The 22,313-nt window shown below is 35.9% G+C and overlaps 1 protein-coding gene and 1 pseudogene across 1 annotated transcript; both read right to left on the bottom strand.

Moving 5' to 3' along the window:
* Positions 1 to 213: 213 nt before the first annotated feature.
* LOC117273133 (uncharacterized) lies at positions 214 to 930 on the bottom strand. The gene has a single exon (XM_033652226.2). It carries the CDS (start codon positions 928 to 930, stop codon positions 214 to 216), a length of 717 nt encoding a protein of 238 aa, XP_033508117.1.
* A 3,957-nt stretch (positions 931 to 4,887) lies between these two features.
* On the bottom strand, positions 4,888 to 7,057 carry LOC104118941 (premnaspirodiene oxygenase-like; annotated as a pseudogene).
* Between the last annotated feature and the right edge of the window lie 15,256 nt (positions 7,058 to 22,313).

Here is a 22,313-nt window from a genome sequence, read left to right as displayed (position 1 = left end):
TACCCCTGGCTTGGATGTGGGTTATATGGCACTTGAAAATTTTGTGGAGGGTGGTGGTGATTTGCGGTGTTGGTGCTCGCCTTTTGGGGGTGCTGGTGCTCGCCTTCTGGGGTGTCTTGGTGGCTGGACAACGTATTGAGGTGGAGCAACAGAGTACTGTGGGTTCTGAGGTGGGTGGTAGTGCTGAGGGGAATCATAGGAAACCAGACGAGGCTACTGATACCTTCGAGATGTTCTCCTAGGACCTCTTCTCGACCTTGACGTCATCATGGTTTCTTCATCCTTCTCATTCATGTCACTAAAATTAATAGATTCAATATGGACAACCTGAGTTGTGACTTTGTGAACTGCTTGACTTATGATTTTGCCTGTCTTAAGGTCATTCTCAACCATTTCCCCCATTTTGATTGCTTCCGAGAAGGATTTTCCAACTACGAACATCATGTTTTGAAAATAATTTGGCTCTTGAGCCTGAAGGAAGACAGTGATTAGCTCGTGGTCATCCATGGGTGTCTTAACTCTAGCCGCTTGCTCTCTCCATTTAATGGTATATTCCCTGAAACTTTCAGTTGGTTTCTTCTTCAGGTTTGAAATGGAATTGCGGTCTGGGGAGATGTCGATGTTGTATTGGAACTGTTTGACAAAGGCCCGGGCCATGCCATCCCAAACATACCAACAAGATGTGTCTTGATCCATAAACCATTCGGAGGCTACTCCCGTAAGGCTTTCCCCAAAGTAAGCCATCAGTAATTCTTCCTTTCCTCCCGCACCTCTTAGTTGATTGCAATACCTTTTCAGGTGGGCTATGAGGTCTCCATGTCCATCATACTTTTTAAATTTGGGAGTCTTGAAACCAAGTGGCAAATGAACATCAGGGAACATACATAGATCCTTGAAAACAATACTCTTCTGACCTGCCAATACTTTCATGTTTTTCAACTTTGTTCTAAGCTTTTCATTCTTTGGGTCATTTCTTCCTGTGCCATCTTTCGGGCAGTCTTCTCAATCTTTACAGGAAGATCAAATAGGTACGAGTGGTACACGAGAGAGTGGTATTATTCTTACTGGGTAGCAAATTGTGACTCGTGAGTTTTCCTTTACACCACCATCGGCTATGGGATGGTGAAGACGGGCATAATAGTAGTGGTTGTCTGGTTGGTTGTCAATGGCACACTTTGGGAGCGCACAACAGAAGTTCCAGCTGTAGGCGTACAATTAGGATAAAGACGGAACCCAGGTAGATATGATTGATCAGATAATGAAATTGGAATATTAGTAGTCGAGATGGATGTGAACTCTGGGAAACCATGAATAGAAAAAGGCGGTCCTTGGCCATCGGCCCATGCTTGACATATTTCAATCATTTGCTGCTTCAGTACTCTATTTTCCTGAACTAGAGTAGACTTTTGTTGATCCCTCTGACCTTGAGTCTCTTGAGCACTTGTAACACCTTCGATGTCAGTTGTCAATGGCATTTGTTTCCTGGATCTTGTGTTGCCAGCTTTCCACAAACCGACCACCTCAAACTTTCTTTACAATTCAAAATAAGAGACACGTTAGAATGGACTCAGTCGATCCTTATTATTATCAAGGTTTTTTTTTAAAATAGTCGATCGAACCTAATATGGGTTGCCTACGTATCATGTGAGAACAGGAATGAGATCTTGCGTAGTTCGGGAATATCAGGATTAAAGAAAATAAACTAATTTTTTTTAATTTCCAAAAAGAAAGACTTATAAAAAAGACATAAATTATTTTTGGATTTTGATTTTATTTTATTTTTTGAATTTTGGGAGAAAGACTTTTAAAAAAAGGAAGAAAATATTTTTGGATTTTTGGTCTAAAAAAAAACTTCTAAAGAATGAATTGAAGAAAAATATCTTTTCGGATTTTTGAAAATTGGAGGCCGGAACTGATGAGGTTTGCCTATGTATCTCACATCCGGTGAGAATCAGACCCGTATTGTTCGGTCAAAATGACTATTTTAAGCTTTTAATTTTTATGAAAATTAATCTTTACACCTCACGCCAGACTACTAAAAAATCTTTAAAAAAATAGATTATTTGTTCTAAACAAGGAGAATGATTTTTTTTTAATAATTCCGCTCAACTAATTTTCTAAAGTTGATCAAGAAATCAAGAAAGCCTTCCAAGTGATGTAGCAAGTACCACATAAGTGAACATAATGGTCTCAAAGAGGATACCTGTCTTATACGGACCCGACCCATGTGACGAGTTTCACTAAGTCAAATGCACGTGATGTAAATAAAGCGAACCTACTAAGGATATCTGGCATGAGGTTTGTTCTTTTAGGTTTAATTCCTAGTGGAGAAGGTATCTAGACTGGCTTACTCGGGCGGACAAACACGAGTCGAGAAGGGTCAGCGTACCAGTAGCATTGCTTTCCGGCTTAGCTGGTGGTGCTCCTCGCCTAAAATACGTGTGACTAAAATCCTTTACCGGGTAACAAGCACCTCGACTATCTCAAAGAAAGCGGGCTATATCAAGCAAATGCCCAATTTTAATATCAAGAAGACTCATAGAGGGTGCGAGAGAAGACAGTTGATATGTACAGTTCAACAATATCAAAGCAGTAAAAAGCAGATAAGTAGCACATTAAGCCCAAATAAAATTACAGTATATACAAAATTAATAAAGCCTAATAAAAGTCAACATGTACAAGTTCGAATTCTAGTTAGTTCCCAGCGGAGTCGCCATGGCTGTCACACCTCCTTTTTCCCGAGGGGATAGGGAAGTTTTTCGAATTAAAGTGACATTAATCGAAATGAGATTATTTATATATTCAGAGTCGCCACCTGGAATAATTTATAGTGTCCCAAGTCACTGGTGTATTTTAAATCCCAAATCGAGGAAATTGACTCTATTTTTATAGTCCGCGAATACAAAAGACTAGGTAAGGAATTCTGTTAATCTGGGAGAAGGTGTTAGGCATTCCCGAGTTTCGTGATTTTAGCACGATCACTTTTATTGATTAAATTTAGCTTGAATTATTTTTTGATAAACTATGTTTTATTGGTTTTCATGTTTTACCTATGTCCGCTTTCATTGCTTGATTATTTATGGAAGGACAAAATTACATTATAAATAACGTTATAATTTTATTATGACGTTGCAGTTAAGGTCAAGTTACACAAGCGTGCACTCGAATTTGAAATTATGTACCATGATTATGCCACGCAACCGTACCCATAGTCACGATAATCTATTATTAATCACACCTAAAGCACACTACGTTATTCATAGTTGTTTAATTATTTGCTAAGTTTGGGATTATTGTGAGGTTCAAAGGTTATGAGATAGAATTACGAAAAATATAAGATTGATTCTTAAAGATTACTAGAGGTATAAATGATGCCATGTATAGTGAGATAATGCGACAAGTTAATAAATCCTACTTATTCATTCTATTTTATCTATACTTATTTCTTGATGAAGAAAATTAATGGAATAAAATGAAAGCTAATGCTAAACTCCAACGTGATTTCTACCAAATCAAACAGTAGCTCATTTGACTTTTCCAATTTATGATTAATACTCACACCCAACATAAAGCCATAACAACCCCACTTGACAAGAATAACTATTAAACAAGATATGTACTTAGTAAAAGATTGATTCAAAACACAGTAGCATTTATAGTTGATGAAACAAAGAGCAATAAACCACTCAAACTTTCACATTGATTAAACAGTTAAACACACCACAAAATCACACCAATAATTCAAAACATGAAACTTTGATGGAAATACTGATAAGAGCATGGAAAAACACCTTGAATATGCAACGATTTTTAAATATATTGATAAGAAAAAATCTCTGACTCGTACATAATCTTGTCCAAAGTGAAGAGATCCAGAAACAAAAATGAGACTTTCGTCGTCAACTCGTAACTGACCGTACACCGGAACCTCGAACCAAGACCTCATCGGGGACTTTTCCCGGATTGTTTTCACTCAGATTTTAGCGACCAAGAGTGACTTTTTCCTGCTGGTTTAGTGATATTTGCGAGCTGGTTTTTTTATGGAGAATCGCTGCATTTTTGCGGCAGTTTTGAAGATGAAAATTGGCGTTAATGGAGGTAGGTTTTGCAGCTGCTTTGCTGCATTTTTGGGCAGCTTTTGCTGTAATTTTGGGCTGCCTTTTGCTGGAATTCAGGATGAAATTCGTGGCTATTTTTTGCTATGTTTTGGGGTAGTTTCAGTTGATTTTTGTAGCTAAAATGGTGCTGAATTGACTGATTTTTTTGGCGTCAAAGAGGTGGGTGTTACTAGAGGTTTCGTGCATTTTTCGCTTGGGGAAGAAGGAGGTCCATCCGGTCATTTTTTTTCTTTTTTGTGTGTGTACATATAGAGGAGGAGTGTTGAAAATGAACGATGAGCTAAGGAATAGTGACACGTGAATAGTGTAGTAGGTGGGTGATGTTACAAGGGAATAATGAAAGGGAGTGAGATGTGACACGTGAATAGTATAGTAGGTGGGTGATGGGACAAAGATATAGTGTAGGAAATGTAGGAAGTAATTTTATTAGATTTGGTCTGTGATTCAAATAAATTCTTCCGTCCTCTACGAAATAGACTTTGTTAAAAATATTACATATTCTCTAATAAAACCTACTAATAAAAATGATATAAAAGTTAAAATATCAAAATTAAATTTAAAACTATTTTAAACTAAAAGTGGTGAAAATTTTAAATATAGTAAAAAATTAGGTGCTCACACATTCATCTTAACAAGAAAATCTGGGGATAGGGACGATTAACATAATAGAATATAACGATAAAATAGTTTATATTCCTTATAAAGGGCGTAAGAAAATTAAGTATACTACAAACCCCCCCCCCCCCCCACCACTCATTATATTCCCAAATTTAACAGAGAAAATATTTATTTGAAATTCTCTATGTAAAATTGTCATGATACATTTCCTATTGTTAAGACAGATGCATTATGAGTACACAAGAAGAAAAGATTAGTTTTAACCATGTTTGATGCCACCAAATTACTCTGGCGGAGGTGGATACGGAGTTGCAATCAAGTAAAGGTCACTCTTTCTAATAATAGCTAATCTAACCGATTCAGTTTGATTCCGGTAGGAAGATTCCAATCAAAGTGATACAATAGTTGAGCCAGTGGCAAATAAACATTAGCCAAACCAAATGATATCCCAGGGCAAATCCTTCTTCCACTGCCAAAGGGAAGATATCAAAATTATTACCAACAAAATTCATAATGCTATGTTGAAATCTTTCTGGCTGAAAGCTCTCTTCATCCACCCAATATTTAGGATCTCTTCCCATTGCCCAAACATTAACCATGACTACGGTTTCCAAAGGAATAGTGTAGCCGTTTATATTTGTTCTTCCCTACATTCTCTTGGGATCAACAATGGAAGTGGAGGATGGAGTTTAGAAGTTTCTTTAAAGACTAACTTTAGGTATTTCAACTCCTCTGCATCATTTTCATCGAAAGTTTCGTTACCTTTAAAGGCATCTTTTACCTCAGCTTGAGCTTTGATGAGTACACTTGGATTCTTCATCATTTCTTCCATGGCCCAAGTAATTATTTGATGATGAAGTGTCTGTTCCACCAGCAAACAAGTCCTGCATTTATGAGCAAGTTTGATATATGTCGTGATTGCTAGCTATTTATATTTATAATCTTTTCATCTTCTACTGGAATATTTAAATTTCTTATAACTTCAAGGCCGAAATTATTTTCAAAACATGATATTTAGCTATTATTACATTACCCTAAAATACTAAGTTATGGCGGTTGACATAATTATTTTAACCTTTTTAATGCATACATTTCATTATGAAAACAAGATCAGAAGTCTTACTTGAGACTATATCATTATGCATTATATATAGTACTTACAATAATAGTGGCCTTGATGTTGTCAGCGGTGATTCTAAATTGAAGGCCTCCATCCTTCACAAGTCTTAGCAATACATCAATTAGATCTTCATTGATGATATTCTCAACAATAGCATCTATCTTATAGTGCAGATACATAATTCTACCCTTCTTTCCACTCAAATCTTCCTACTAATCCTGAAACTTCTTTGATTAGTTGCATACATTCGTCTTGCTCCTTGATTACTTTTCCAAATGCTGATCTCGATATATAGAGCCTGACAATAAATATATCCTTTTAGTAACATTAACTGGCTCATCAGGTAATGATCGAAAAAATTTAATGAGACGACAAACTTCATCACGTCGGATCGAACTAAACGATCGGACATTTTTCGCACTAAGCAATTCCAAGACACAAATTTTACGCATTTGTCTCCGGTAAGCGCCACAGGGAGAAAAGGCTATATCTGTCCCGTTATAGCAGCCAATATCAATGGCCACAAGTTTAGGCCTAGATGCAAAAGCGAGGTCATGAGTTTTTAGTACTTCTTTTGCCATCTCAAGAGAAGTAACTACAACTACAGACATTTTCCCTAGTTTAACGTGCATAAGGGGTCCATATTTTTTGGCTAAATTTGTTAGGACATGGTGTGGAAGTCCACCTAGCATATGAAACATGCTTCCAAGAAAAAGCAGTTTCCATGGACCTGGAGGCAATCTTTTGCTTTGGCTATTTGATTTCTTCCATTTCCTAAATAAAAAGAGAGAAGATACAAAAAGAAGAATGGAAACCAAGTTGAAGAACTGCATTTTGCAATGGAAGAGAGGGTTATTTTGTTAAAGGGTTATTGAATATGCTCCTTTTATAGGGTTTTGGTTTGGCAAGAAATTCGTTCTTCAAACGCGTTGGTTGTTAATTGAAAACTAACAAAAATACATGATGAAAGGACAAGAAAAGAGGTGAGTCGGCTCAGAGCTCAGCTTGGCTCGTTCATATTTTAGCGACTTGGCTGGACTCGTTCAAGAGAGTATCGAGACTCGACTCGACCAATTGAGCCTGGCTCAGTTTTGTCATGCTTAGCTTAGTCTAACTTCGGCCACGCCTAATTTGGTTGTCTATCTCGATTGGCTCAATTGATCATGTAATATGTTATTTTGAAAATAAAATTTATTATTTAGGCTCATTTCTTATCAGAATTTGATATCGACTTAAAATTTAAAATTATATTTTAGTAATTTATAATCTTTTGGTTCTTTATTCGATATAATTGTATTTTTATGTTATAACTTACTCTTACTTTATGCTTAACATAAAAATAAAATTATAAGTTATAACTTTAAAATTCAAAATTATACTGGATATAACACAATACAATTATTTTTATTTTGTTGTTGATTTACTGTTTTGGGTCTAAGAAGTTCAATTTTAATGTGCTATAATTACCTTAAGTATAAATTTAAATTAATAATACATTTAATTCAATCGCATTTGTAACCCATCCTCAATTTAAAGTGTTGATTACTACTTTTTAAATTATAAATTTATCATAAATTTAAATATTGTATAATATTTCTCTTCCCTTTATTTTATAACTCCTCTCTCTCCTTCCTATCTTTTTGTAATATTAAAAAGTTTGGCAGGTTTTCCCCTATGTTTCTTAAAAGTCTAGATAGGCTAAGGGAAAGTGGGAGAACTGTGACTCTCTCATCCCTCGGTTTTCCCATTCAATTTCCGATTAATTGTCGGTTTGACTTTCCTTAGGCATGGTTATAGGGTTGGGCATGAATTAAATAGATTCAAACGTGCTCATGGAGTTCTAAAGCAAGATATTTGATATTGGACAAAATCATTTCATATTTATAAATTTAATGTTCAAAGAGATAAAATTTCCGAAAAAGGAACATCTAAATGGAAGTATGCGGGGAACTTGCACTTCAGCTAATGCGAGGAAGATAAATGCCCGATTGTTTTATATATATATAGTTATTTGATATATATATAGTTATTTGAAATAATTTTTCAATGTTTGTACTTTAGCTAGAATTTGATATTTTGCAATTAGTTCAAATACACGAATAGTTAGTGCATGTAAATTGGAACAAATTTTGATTTCAATGTTTTGTTTGGGTAATCTTGATTATAAGATAAATTTATGTTGAATTTAATTTTTTATTAGATTTTGTTAGAATAATTGTTTTGATTGATATATAATTTGAAGTTCAGATACTTCAAAAAATTATCAAGCATAAAATATTCATTTATATCTTTAAATACTCAATTTTTATCAAATAATGATTTTATTGTTTAAATTGACATGTTCTCACACAGTTCAAGAATATGCATGGCAAAACAAGCTCACACATGCTTTTAAGTTAGACATGGAAATTTTCTTTTTACATGCTTGAATGGCCTTTCATTCATTATTGTTTTTCCAATTTTCACTGCAGCTCATCAATCTTATGGTAGTTATCCTTATATGGTAGTTAACTACCAAGTGCCAATTATGTGCTCCTATTAAATTATCTCCAACTGGCTTTGCTTTTGCACATAGCTTCTTCGCAGACGATATTATCCTTACTTCAAAAGTAAATTCCAAAAGTTATCACGCAATTATTGATATGCTAAATTACTTTAATAGTAGATTGGATCAAAAGATAAACTTTTTAAAATAAAAAATTATCATGACCTAAAATCCCTTCTTAGAAATCATGATGGCACATAATTTCTAATACTAGGTAAGGCTAACAGTTATTGAATTAATAACAGATCTTAACCAATAAACTATTAAACATGAATCAGAAATTTTTATACAAAGCCAACAATCCAAAGTAGATATACAACATCCCAAAACCGGTAGTACAAGTTACAAACTCTATCGAGTTTACTAGATAATCTCTAAGTACAACTGTTATGGAATAGAAATTAAATAAACAGTATAAAGTAAAACTTCGAAAGGTGACTTCAAGGTATGCGAACGCAATAGTAGGTATACGAAGTCTCCACAGCAATACTCGATCAGCTATCTAATGACCAACACGCTCCGAGGTATCTAAATCTGCACAAGAATGTGAAGCAAGCTTAGCATGAATACACCACGGCGGTACCTAGTAAGTATCAAGACTAACCTAGGTGGAGTAGTGAGGAGAAACAGTCACGACACCTACTAGACATAATAACCTATATGGGTATGAATATAAAGCGAAACATGGTAAGGATAATAATACAGTACTTGCAAATGGAAACTTGAAGCAACAATTAACAACAAGAAGAAAACAAGTAATAATGATGTAAAGGAAGCAGAAAAAGTTGAAGTCTAGTGAAACCAATTAAGGAAATCAAGTAACAACCCAATAATCAACCGCTCTCACACAAGGTTTATACAAGAATATTTCCGAGATACCACACCTCATAATTTAAAATCATGGGTCCCAAATGAGGAACCCTAATCACTCGGCATCTTGTGCCCACAGTACGAATCACAATCCCACAACTCACGTGTTGCATGAACGACTCACGTGCCAGTACTATTAATACCTCATATCTACACAGACAACTTACCTGCTAACAGTAACAATACCTCATATGCGTACGGATAACTCACATGCCAATAGTATCAATATCTCATATCCGCACGGACAAATCACGTGCCAATAGTACAACTCACGCACAGAAGATAGGTATACAAGAATACATGTAAATGATCAACAAACATCAAGGTTCATATTTCTGGACTAATATAAGTGATGGATTACAGTGTATGCTTGAGAAAGTGTACTATCACAGCTCGAGTCAACAAGTAAGATCAGGGATAACGAATGGCACATTGGAAACAACACAACAAAGCCCATAATATGCATAACTCACACAAGATAGGCACACCACCACACAAATATCATCAATGACAATGCCCCAAGGCAATCACAAATCATCCCTGACATAGCCCCCTTGTCTCGCTGCGTGCGCAACAAAAAAGTAAACTCCCGGCTTATCTCGCCACACATGCATAATAATTTTTTACCTTGTCTCGTCACATGTGCAATATCAACATAAATAGACCGCCTTGTCATGCCGCATGTGTAGAATATTAATAGTAATAATAGCACAGACAACTCACGTGCGAACACCTTGACAATCCTCTCAACAGTGCCACATGTGCCAAAAATATAACAACCCGCACCAAATGTGCTCATATACCACAACATTTTCATAACAACAATTCTAATACCACTACCACACATAGCCCACAGATCAACAAACACAGAGTACAACAAGAACATCAATAACACGAGGGTACGACAAGTAAATCAACACAAGAATTATAACAATACAATGAAATGGAAGGTTAAACACAATAATGAAATACATAACAAGTAATAATGACTTCGAGTAAGAGCAGTTTAACAATAAGAGAGATAACATGTAACATCGACCTCAATAAAGGTATCCAACTAATGAAGAGATGATATGTAACAATAGCTTCAAATAATAATAATCAACTAAGAAGGAGATAACATGTAACAATAACTTCAAATAAGGATAATCAACTACGGAGGAGATAACACGTAACAGTAAAGAGGCAACAATTACAATTAAAGCATGTATGAGTAAATTTGGCAATAGAAGATAGATCATGAACCAACAACTTCAAATAAAGCATATAAGAGTTACTTTAACATTGGGTGACATAACACGATGGAACAACTTCGGTTTAATGGATATAAGAGACCAAAGAGTCTAAATCGATCAAATTTTTACATATAATGCCGTATACACACTCGTCACTTCGAGTACACGTCTTTCACGTAGTTCAAATAGTGCAAACAAACCAATCCCTATGAGGTACTTTCCCTACACAAAGTTAGGAAAGATACTTACCTCAAAAACCCTCAATCAATACTCTAAAACAACTTTTCTTTCACAATTCACCTCTGCTCGGCTCAAATCTAATAAAGATTGACTTAATAATATTAAATAATGCAAGAGAAATCAATTTCAATAAATAAAGCTATGATCTTTACACAATTTTTTAAAAGTCAACCCCAGGCCCGCAAGGTCAAAACCTGGGTCCAAGTGTAGATTCCAACTACCCAGAACCCCATGAGTCCATGTATGTATTTTGTTTTAAAATACGAGTCCAAATCGACTCCCAAAACTCGAATTCTCACTTTTCAAAACATAAGCAAAGTTTCTCAAAATTTTACTTTGATTCTCATAATTTTGATGTTAAATCTCATATATAATCATGTAAAATAGTTGGAAATTAATCAAAACACTTACCTAGTGATTGTAGATGAAAATTCCTTTTCAAAATTGCCTCCTACCGAGTTTAGGGTCCCGTCCCTCAGCTTTTATGTCCAGTCACAAATGCGATATGGGGTTTGCAAATGCAAGAAAATAATCGCAAAAGTGAAGACCCTCACACTCCTGCTGTCATGGCAAGTGCGGCGAATAGTTCGCAATTGTGAACTGCGGACGTATTGCAAAATCGATCAAATTGATCGCAAATACGACCACTTCCTAGCCCATATCCCCATCGCAAAAGTGAACAGAATGTTTGAAAATGCGAACCTAGAAGACCTCGGCCAAATATCGTAAATGTGATCTATATCTTGCAAATGCGAGACCTGAAGCACCTATGCAAAACCGGCATAACTTAAACTCTATCAAACACTCTGAAACGCATCCGAAACTCACCCGAGCCCTCGACGCTCCACACCAAACATCAACAAAAGTCTAAAGACATAATACGGATTCGCTCGCATGATTAAATCATCAAAATAACATCCAAATCCATGAATCGGGACTCCAAAACAAATGAAATCAACAAGAAACTCAAGAACTTCTAAAAACACAACCGCGTGTCCGATTCCTAAGAAATCAACTCGGAATGACGCCAAACAAATTCCAAATAACAAAATGGACCTATTCCAAGTCCCGAAACATAAATCCAAATACGATAGATATGAAGTCAACCTACGGTAACACTTCTAAACCTCAAGTTGCCAATTTTCGGTAAAAATAACACAAATCAACCTACAGACCTCCAATTCGATTCTGGGCGTAAGCCCAAATCCAAAATCATGACAAGAATCTAGAGGAGCCATCAAAACACCGTTCCGGGGTCCTTTCCACAAAACGTCAAACCTCGGTCTATATTTTTAACTTATGCTTCTAAAGTAAGAAGCACTCATCCAAATACATCCCGAAACATCCGAAAATCTAATCCGACCATGCAGGCAAATCATAATACACAATATGATGCCTCTCAAGACCTCGAACCACAGAACGAAACCTTAAAGCCCAAAATGATCGATCGGGTCGTTACATTCTCCCCATCTCATACAAACGTTCGTCCATAAATGTGCCAAGAGTCTTTCGTATGCCATCAAATCAGGGTATAAGCGCACTATACGCATGCCCACAGGTGATCCTACGTCACCCCAGTCCACATAAGCTCAACAACACCATCTCAACCAAAGATTATTTCTTTTATTCATGCCGATAAGCCTTGAAACTAAATTTTGACACCCATAAAGGACTCGATTCTCACATAAACACGATGTATAACCCTCAAATAGCCGCAATAACTCATGCATACATCCACAAGGCACAACCACAAAACATAATGCATCACCCATATGCATATAACATCAACTCTAACCACAATAACTGCCAAACACCAAGCCTGGTAGTGGCAACAAACTCATATCGACTAGAACCTTGTTCCAGACCTTCACAACAATAACAATGAAATAAGAAACATGTGGAACTCATAACTACTAACCCGATCATAAGCCACATCAAATGCCACCCCGGTACATGCATCGCAATTCAATCCTTGTTGATATCCAATTTTTCTCTCATAGTATATATACTTTCAAAATATCATTTTTTGCATCATTACTTAATTTACAAGATTTATACAAATATTTTATAATTTTTCCATGATTTTTAGAGCTTTAGAATTAATTTTCTTGCATCTAAATTACTTAAATATTATCCCTTTAAATTATTTATGATGACTTAATCATCCAAATATATTATTTTATATCCATGTGTGTGTTTAATAATATTTTACTTTATTTTATATAATTATATATATATTTTAGTTATTTACATAATTTTTGCAATAATAGCCTATATTCATGCATAATTACGTTTTTATTTACATTATTTTTGCCAAAATAACATTTTTATATTTTATAATTATAAGTTATTATTTTCAATCATTTTAGTGTATAAAAAAATATTTTTTTATTTATTATTAATTATTTGTATTTAAACAATTTTGTATTTAAAAGATAGTTTAAGTTATACATATTTTGAACCACATTAGTGGCCCAAAACTACTCAAATCACTGGCCCAATCTCCCCATCCCAACCCAAACGACTAGTTAACCTCAATCTGGTCGATACCCACTTAAACGACTCGCCCCACTCCCATTTCGATCCTGGCCGTTGATCTCAAATGATCAACGACCCATAATAACTACTCAACTTTCCTTATATCCCTTCACCCAAACCCTAACCCCATTTTCCCACTCTAACCACCTCTAAACCCTCTCTATTCCGTCTGTCTCTGAGAAAACCTAGTAGTCGCCTTTTGATTTCTCTCCTATTCCAACCCAAAAATGGAATCAATCCGAGATTCACTTACCTATTTTGTGATACTTTACTATTGTATGCGTGTCTATGGTATAACTTAAATCTTGCCCTATTTTTGGCAAGAACTAACTTTCAAGATCATGCATAATTGACTACGATTTTGTGAAGATCTAGATGATCTTTCGTCAATATACACTCTACAATGGACGATTCTTGCATTATTGGTTCGATTCAAGACCGTTGGACTCAAATAGGGTTTGAGATTTTCCTTTTTCCTTACTAATTTTGATTGCATGTGATATATTCTTTCCTTTCTTGTGTTTGACTAATAATTTCCCATGCTCATCCATTCAATTTGAACATTATATAAATCCCTACCCAATTTCCCCTCTGGACAGACCTAATTTTCACTGCTGGTACACTCATTATACTCTTCTCTCACTCGTTCACTTCTTCTGAGATACTTGAATATTTTCTGGTATCGTTGAATCCTTGGCCGGCTGAAAGCCAAGGCCATAATATTTTTAAAACGACCTCCTCCAGTGCAAGCACTGCTCGGAGCCCTTCTCGAGGCTCGTGTGAACTATGAAGCATCGGGGATCTGGGGTTCTCTTGCTACTAGTATTCTACCTCCTCATTTGTTTGTTCGTTTAACTTTTCTACTGGTTAGTGTCCTTAACTCTTGCAATGTTAACTATTTTCCTTCCTGTTTATCTATGACGTATGTGTTTTATGTGTTAATGTTGTTTAAATTCTATAAGCATTATTCAGTTTCCCTGTTATTCATAAATCCCTGATATTGTACTGCTATGATATTGTTTTATAATCCTCTACAATTCCATGTTATTTATTAGTCGAATTCAGTAGGTTTCAGCACATGTAAGATCCTTTCATTATTGGAATGGATTCTAGATTTCTTAGGTGTTTCTAGACTAATGTGGGTTATCTACCTTGTCCTGTATCTCTATGTTTATATTCTAGACCTTGTTAAGTTCTTCTTGACCAATATGATAGATCTCTGATACTGTATTAATTAACTAAAGCATGTTTCCATTTAAGTTCTGTTGCATGTTTGGTTTAGAATGGCTCCTAGGGCAAATTGCTATGTTAGTTTCTCTGCCGCCTAGGCAATTAGTACGAATGGTTATGCCTGCCTGTCTCTTCCCCTTTTAAGTGTTGTATGTTCTCATGAGCGAGGACACTGTTGAGCTTTATGGTAAACAATGCCATTAGTTTGTTGCTATGCTGCTTATGGTCATCTTCATATGAAATTGCATATCCCTCAAACTATGATTGTCTCGAATAAGGTTCACTTGTTTAAAATATTTTTCTGACATTTTGGTTAATGTCCTGCGTGAAACATGATTTTTGAGAAATTAGTATATCTGTGTGTTTGTCCTGTCAGCTCTACAGACTTGCCTCTTCAGCCCTCTTAATATATAACTAGGCTCACTATGATATACCCTTCCCTTTGTTGAATAATTGTTCAATATGATGTTAGTTCTTCTATGTCAAACTTGCTATGCCAAAGTTGTCTACTCAGTTGGTATGCTCAAGCCCTCTTGTTTAAACAATCTTGTTCCCTTAACATCTAAGAATTATGACCACTGTTAATAGACTTTAGGACTGTCAATTGGTTATCATGTATGGTTTTCCATTTCAAGCTTGGTATGAGTTTGTGTATGGCCCTGATTGTATAGATGATACATTCTCACTCTGAAACATGTTGGGTCCTCGATTCACTGTTCGTGTAAAAGGAGAAGTTTGCTGAAAGCCCAGGTGTTACTAGGTTATATTCTTTTGGGCATGCTCTGCGTATTGGGCGTGTAGCCTTTTAATGTATAACATTACCACTTGTATTCATTATTTTTGGATCTGTAATAATTTGTGAACAAAAACAGATGGGAAAATTAGTAAAAGAGGGGTTATGTACTCTAATTCTCACATAAATGGGTAGAAAGCATGCCTATAGGATCTATGTGATTTATTCACTATTTGCTTCACATGTTTTAACTTCATGAGTAGAAAGCCTGCTTATAGGAGTCACACGCACACACAATACTTAACTTGCCAATGCATGCTATTTCAAGTATATACTATACCAGTCTCCACTACTGTATTTTCTTAGATGACATGACTATAGGGCGTAGCAATGCAATATTCTACTTACCGAGGTGCCATGCCTATATGACTTCAGATTAATCAATCTCAATTGTCATTGTACTGCTCATGCCTATAGGTTTAATAATCATTCAGCTCCCCATATCGTTTGTATTGCTCATCTAGATAGCATGCATATAGGGATAAAACTATATAAAATCAATGTCAATCGCCAACTATTAGATATCATGCCCTAGGACACTGTCACCTGCCTAACGAACTTGTATATAAAATCAGCATTGGTAGTTCATGGTTCTGGAGTTGTTTCAACGCCTTTTGTGAACAATCTAGAAATTATGCCTATAGGTTTTTGTAAACTGCAAATCCGTTGTCTGTATATTGCTAAAATCAGAATCACTTGGAAACCATGTCTATAGGACTTATAATGATTTAATTTGTACGTTGGACTAAAGTGCAGCGTCGCCTGTTTGATATTAGAATCATATAGAGATCATGCCTATAGGACCAAAGGATTCTGAGTCTCAAGTTCGAAACGTTCTACTGCCTAATCTGAAAATTAGTCTGCGTGCTTCTTTGTTTACGTGTGGAGGCTAACATGAGCTACTCTTTGCTATTATGTGCAATCTTCTTTGTTTTTTGAATGTCGCTTAGTTTTATCATTTTCGAGCAACCTAAGTAAAGTCTAGAACCACCCAAATAGTAGGTCCAAAGCCTCATGGGCCATAGGCATGGAATGTGTAGCGCACACATAGGGTACAACTTAGAATTGAATTAGAACGCTCTCAGGTAAACAACTTCAACATTGTAATCGGGTAGCAAGAGATGATAATCTGTGCCCGCTGAATAATATGAGTAACTCCGATCGTAAAGGGAGTTGCGAAATATTATTTATGTTGCATGGGGTGATCCTTTAGGCTAAAAAACTTGGGACCCCCTCCTTTATATACTTGCTTAGTCATATACAATTGTAGTCGCATCCTTGTAGTCCTTAAAGATCTTTACCCAATTCTCATTGTGTTATAATGAAACTCTTCAAATTTTATATTTCTTTGTTCATCTGATCACCTAGACCAATTATCTAATCCACATAGTCTTAAGTTCGGCTGGGACCCACAGTTGTGGAGCTCGAAGAGTGCTTAACACCTTCTCTTTGAGGTAATTCGAGCTAATACCCGATCTTTGGTGGGGTCGACTAGTCAAACAAAGTTATTTACAAATATGTGCCCTAACACACCTTAAAACCATTAGGTAACGACTCTTATCTTTTAATACCCATTTAAAAGAGTTGTCACACATCTGCGAGCACCTAATTTTTGACTATATTTAAATTTTTATCACCAGACTATGTAAATATTTTCAGAAATTTAGTATATATTTTTTAGCTTTGTTACACTTTTTTTATATAGGGTAAAAATTAATAATAATTTAAAAGGTCAATTGTTATTATTTTTAATTTTATTTTAAAATAAAATTAATTAAAAACCTAAAAAAAGTTAAATATTTAAAAAAAAAAAAGTTCGGATAGGAATTAAAAAATAGGAAAAGTAGAAATATAGAATTAAAAAGTAAAAGTAAAAGTATTTGGAAATTGTTTAATAATTAAAAGAAAGTTGAAAATTAAAAAAATAAAATAAAATAATGTAGAAATTTTAAAAAATAAAATGTTAAAGAAAGTTGGAATTAAAAAATAAAAGTAAATGTAGCTGAAATTGTTTTTAAAAAACATTAAAGAAAGTGGAAGATAAAAAAAAGAAAAGTAAAATAAGAAAAGAAAAGTAAAAAAAGTGGGAATTTAAATATAATAAAAGTAGAAAAGTGAAAAATTAAAAAATAAAAATAAATGAAAGTGGGGAATTATATTTTAAAAAATAAAAATAAAAATGGGAAGTGGGAATTATTTTTAATTAAAAAAAAAAAAAAAAAAATCTGAAAAAATTCTGAAAATTTTCTATAAATAGAAGAGAAATGTGAGGATAAAAAAAGGAGGGAGAGAAAGGAAAAAAGAGGGGAGGGATTTGGAGAAAAATGTTTTTGCTTCTTCTACGCTAAAATAAATTCTATTCGTGTCTTTCTTTCAAAAATCTAGCAGCTTCACCACCCAAAATCCACCATCCCTTGACCACTTTTGAGCCATCATTAACCCAATAAATAAAAGCTCCAAAAATAGCCACTAAATCGTCGGTTTTGCAAGGTCGATTGAGGTTGCAAGTTGAGATTTTCCGCGCGCGTTTTCCGCGGTCCGAAGGGTCCAGTTGAGAGCTATCTGATCATTGAGTGGTTGTAATTTAAATCCACAATCATCAATAAAAATGTTCACTTCTCTTTCTATTTTGTTTTCTCATTAATGTTTTGGGTCACTCTGTTTTAATTTAACTTTGAGTATGATATGGTCGAGTTTGCATCTGAGTGTGCTATGATTAATTTGTTCTCATGTTGAGTATTTGTTAAGATAAGTTTATTGTCCTTTTTGGTAGTTCATATGGTTAATCTTATTGATGAATATGTTACTTTGTATTAATTTGTTACTTTTCTTGTTTATTCAATGAAGTAATGGCTTTCCATTTTAGCATGATTTAGTTTCATTTTGATCTCCTATCTTAGTGACTAAATTGGTTCTGTCCGTATCTATCTATTCCTACCATAAATTTAGTCTAGTTTCAAATATTGATTAGCAGTAAAATTATAAGATATTAGGTTGGGCCATGATTGGTGTAGGACTTTAATTGGACTTCCCCGACGTATTTATGGGCTAATTGTTGCCCAGGACCAAAAACAAATAAACAACTAGCCAACTTTTCCATAATTAATTTACTTCATTTCCTCCACAACAATATCCATACCTCATGACCTTACAATAATCTCAAAATTAGTAATTGAATAATATTCGAACATTGTAGCTTGCTTTAGGTGCGATTAATAATAAATCATCGTGACTATGTGTACGGTTCCCGTGGCATCGTCATGATATGTATACCCTAATTCAAGTACGCGTTTCACGCGACTTGACCATAACTTCAAATAATAATAAAAATAAACATGTTGCAAATTACGGGTACGTTTCACGTGGCGCAGTTTGCAATGTGTACAATAAAAAATGAGTGTACGACATCGCAACTTGTTCAAATGAATTCCATAAATCCTAAAAGCAATTAAAATAGTTAAAAGCGGTTAGAAAGTTTAAAAATGCACAATAGGTTTTAATATGTATTAAATCAGATAATTAGACCAATTATTGATAGTTGAGCGACTGTGCTAAAACCACGGAACCCAGGAATGCCTAACACCTTCTCTCGGGTTAACAGAATTCCTTACCCGGTCTTCTGGTTTTCACGAACTTTGAAACACAGTCAAATTTCCTCGATTTGAGATTTTAAAACAAACCGGTGGCTTGGGACACCATAAATTATTCCAAGTGGCGACTCTGATTTAAATAAATAATCCCATCTCGAATAATTCACTTTAATTGGAAAAAATCCCCTATCCCTCGGGAAAAAGGAGGCGTGACAGCTCTGGCGACTCTACTGGGGAACCAACGCCAGAATCTCTAGTTCAGGGTTCAGAATTCGAGCTTAGAATAACTGTTGTAGTTGGCTTTTGTTTATTATCTGATTTTTTATGTGTTTGAGCCGAATATGCTAAATGCCGCTTTTTACCGCTTTGATATTGCTTGAACTGTATATAAACTGTTACGAAACCCTTCTTCTCTCAGAGTCTTCTAAATCTTCTGGGAAATGCACGCTGGCGTGACTTCTTTTCTGCTAGAGTCATACCTTAATTTTAGAATGAGTATTGGATCAGTTACAAAGCTGGATGGCCTTTTGGTTACCGGTACATTGCTCCCCTCGGCTCGAGTTTTCCGCTCGGGTAAGCCAGGTCCAGAACAATACACCCAGGGTTCAAACCTAGAATGACATAACCTCATGCCGAATCCTTGGTAGGTGTGTTTGTTTGCATCATGTGCATTTGACTTTGGGGACTCAACACATGGGTTTGGGACTCAACACCCAGGGTCCATCCTGATGCATTTTACGTGCTACTTGCGCATTTATTTGTTTCAGCTTGCATGTTGACTGGTTTATAGAATAGGGAAATAAAATCAAGAAAAACTAAGAGTGAGATAGGAGAGAAAACACCTGATTTCGAAGATCCCGGTATTCAAAATATCCCGAAACTCTACTGAAATTTTGAAAAACAAAAGAGAGAAATAGTCATTTCAAAATAAACCATATTTTCCTGTTGCGTCAAAACTTATTGAACTACGCGGGTTTAATTCTCATCGGACGTGGGATACATAGGCAACCTTCATCAGGCCCAGCACCGCTTTTGCAAAAAAAAAAAAAAAATGAAAATGTCATCATTTTGTTATGAATAAAATTAGGTGATGCCGTTTTTTTGTCTAAATAGCCAGAAATGTCCAGATGGGATGCCAGAAGGCCATGTTTTGGAAGAATAGCCACCTATAGTCCTTTTTCAAATTTTGGCCACTTAGCAAACACAACCCTAAAATCTTCCCTTATGAAGTGCTGAAGGGTTGTATTTGCAAAAGCAGTCGTGATTTGTTTTTTCAGTTGAAAAAAAGAAAAATCTTTTCTGGTCAGTTTTCAAACAAAACTCACACATTTTAACCCACTCACCCTGATTTAAAAATATGCAGAATCAGCATTGTTCAGATTTTACCGTTAAAGGTTATGATCAGATTCCACTAGCACTCCACATGTGGTGGGAAGACTTGGGAAAACAGGAACAAGAGAGGGTCAACCACTACTTGGGGGGCATTCACTGTTCTATTAAAAATTCAACCTAGAAGTGATTTGATAGAGGCATTAGTGTCATTCTGGGACCTCGCTCACAATGTTTTGCACTTGTCAGATTTTGAGCTTACACTTACCTTGGAAGAAATGGCGGGTTATGCTGGGAGTGCAGAGGGATTAAGATACAAGTATCTAGTATCTCCAAGGACCGTTACTCCCTACAAGTTTCTAGACTTACGGAAAATAAACAGACAGATCAAGACCGAAAGTCTAGCAGGGGGAGTTTCTACTTTCCACTTTCTATACCAGCGATACGAGCATTTAAGGGAATTCGAGGACCTAGAAAATGGACTCTGCAGTAAGGGAAACCGGTCAAAATAGGAAATGCACAGATGTTTTGCTTTCATGGTGGCATTTTAGGACTTTTGGTGTTTCCAAGGGAAGACGTGCACATTGATTTGCGTGTATCCGGAGTTGTCCATATTTTGACTGCTCAGGCCAAGAGCACCCTTGTACCCATGATCGTATTAGACATATTTCGATCCCTCACATCCTGTAAGGCCGGAGTCAGGTTCTTCGAGGGATGCAATCTGCTGTTGCAAATGTGAATGATCGAGCACCTTTGTCACCATCCCAATACATGAACTACGAGTCTACGTGGAAGAATTGCGTCGAAGAGTTTTGTACACGAGTGACTGGATTCGAAATGCCAGAAAGGGTCAAAGATTGGATATCCCACCTTCGTTCTATAACCGCATATCAGATAGAGTGGACATTGGGTTGGCTTCCCGTTGATGAGATTGTTTACATGCCCGCCACCGGTCCCTATTTCGTTCTAATAGGTCTCCGAAGCATTCAGCCCTATGCCTCGTACCGGGTTTTGAGACAAGTTAGAAGATACTAGACAGTTCCTAGAGATGAAGATATTAGTACTTATGTAGTCGCAATCCGCTCCGATGGCCAATTTCCCGAAGAAATGGTTCGCCAAATTTGGAGCGAATGCTAGTATTTGGGGGCAAACACCCGAGTACGTGATTTATCCAGGGGCGAGACATTACCTGGTTATGTCGCTTGGTATGGAAAGAGAGTTGCGATGAATGATGAATTTGAAAGGCCAACTAAAAGGCCTCATATCCAAGAAGTTATCGACGCATCGCAGGAACAATGGGCTTGGTTAGCCAAAGAGAATGATTACCGGGCCACCATAAGCAAACTAGAAGATTAAATCAGAAACATCAAATTTGATAGTAGTTTGCAAGCTGCTGTAGATGAATGGGAAAAGAAAAAGTTGGCTCAAGAAAACGAAGTCCTCCGAGCTCAGATTGTGAAAATTAAAATAGCCGTTGAAAACCCGGTAAGAAGCAAAAAAGATGAAAGACTCATAAGCAATCTGAGGCGGAAAGTTCATGATTATGGGTTTGATTTGACAAAGGCCAAGGATGAATTGGCAAAAGCTCGGAAAAAATTGGTAAATAATGCAGAAGAATGGGCAAGGCGCGTTCAACATTTAAAGCAAAACTATGATAGAGGGGTCGCGATCTGAAGGGAAAAGCTCACTAATCTCGAAAACAAAATGGTCCAACATACAAAGGATTTCAAAGCTGAAAGAGTACATTGCTATACATTGATTTCCCGATTGGAAGAATACATACAACAATTACAAGATCAAAATCGTACGGCCACGTAGGTGTTGGAGGCCCGGTCTCTGCAAATTGGATGCGTGCTCCAAGAAAAGGGTGTCATTAGAATAAGGATTAAAGAAATCGTTGATTATGTCGTATTGAAGTTCCATGAATTCGAAGATATGACCAGGTTCATGTTCTTTGCTTTTGTGATGACCTTTGTCCGCCAGGTGATGGCTGATTTAGAGTACCTTCAAGAAGATATTGCACGCAGGCCCGTGTCGAGATCGACTGATGTCCCGCGAGCCCCCGGAGTAGTATTGGAGGCTCTTAT

The sequence above is a fragment of the Nicotiana tomentosiformis genome, chromosome 1 (assembly GCF_000390325.3).
Source record: "Nicotiana tomentosiformis chromosome 1, ASM39032v3, whole genome shotgun sequence".
Taxonomy (NCBI): domain Eukaryota; kingdom Viridiplantae; phylum Streptophyta; class Magnoliopsida; order Solanales; family Solanaceae; genus Nicotiana; species Nicotiana tomentosiformis.
Note: the sequence above shows the minus strand (reverse complement) of the source record. Positions and strands in the feature narration are given on the sequence as shown.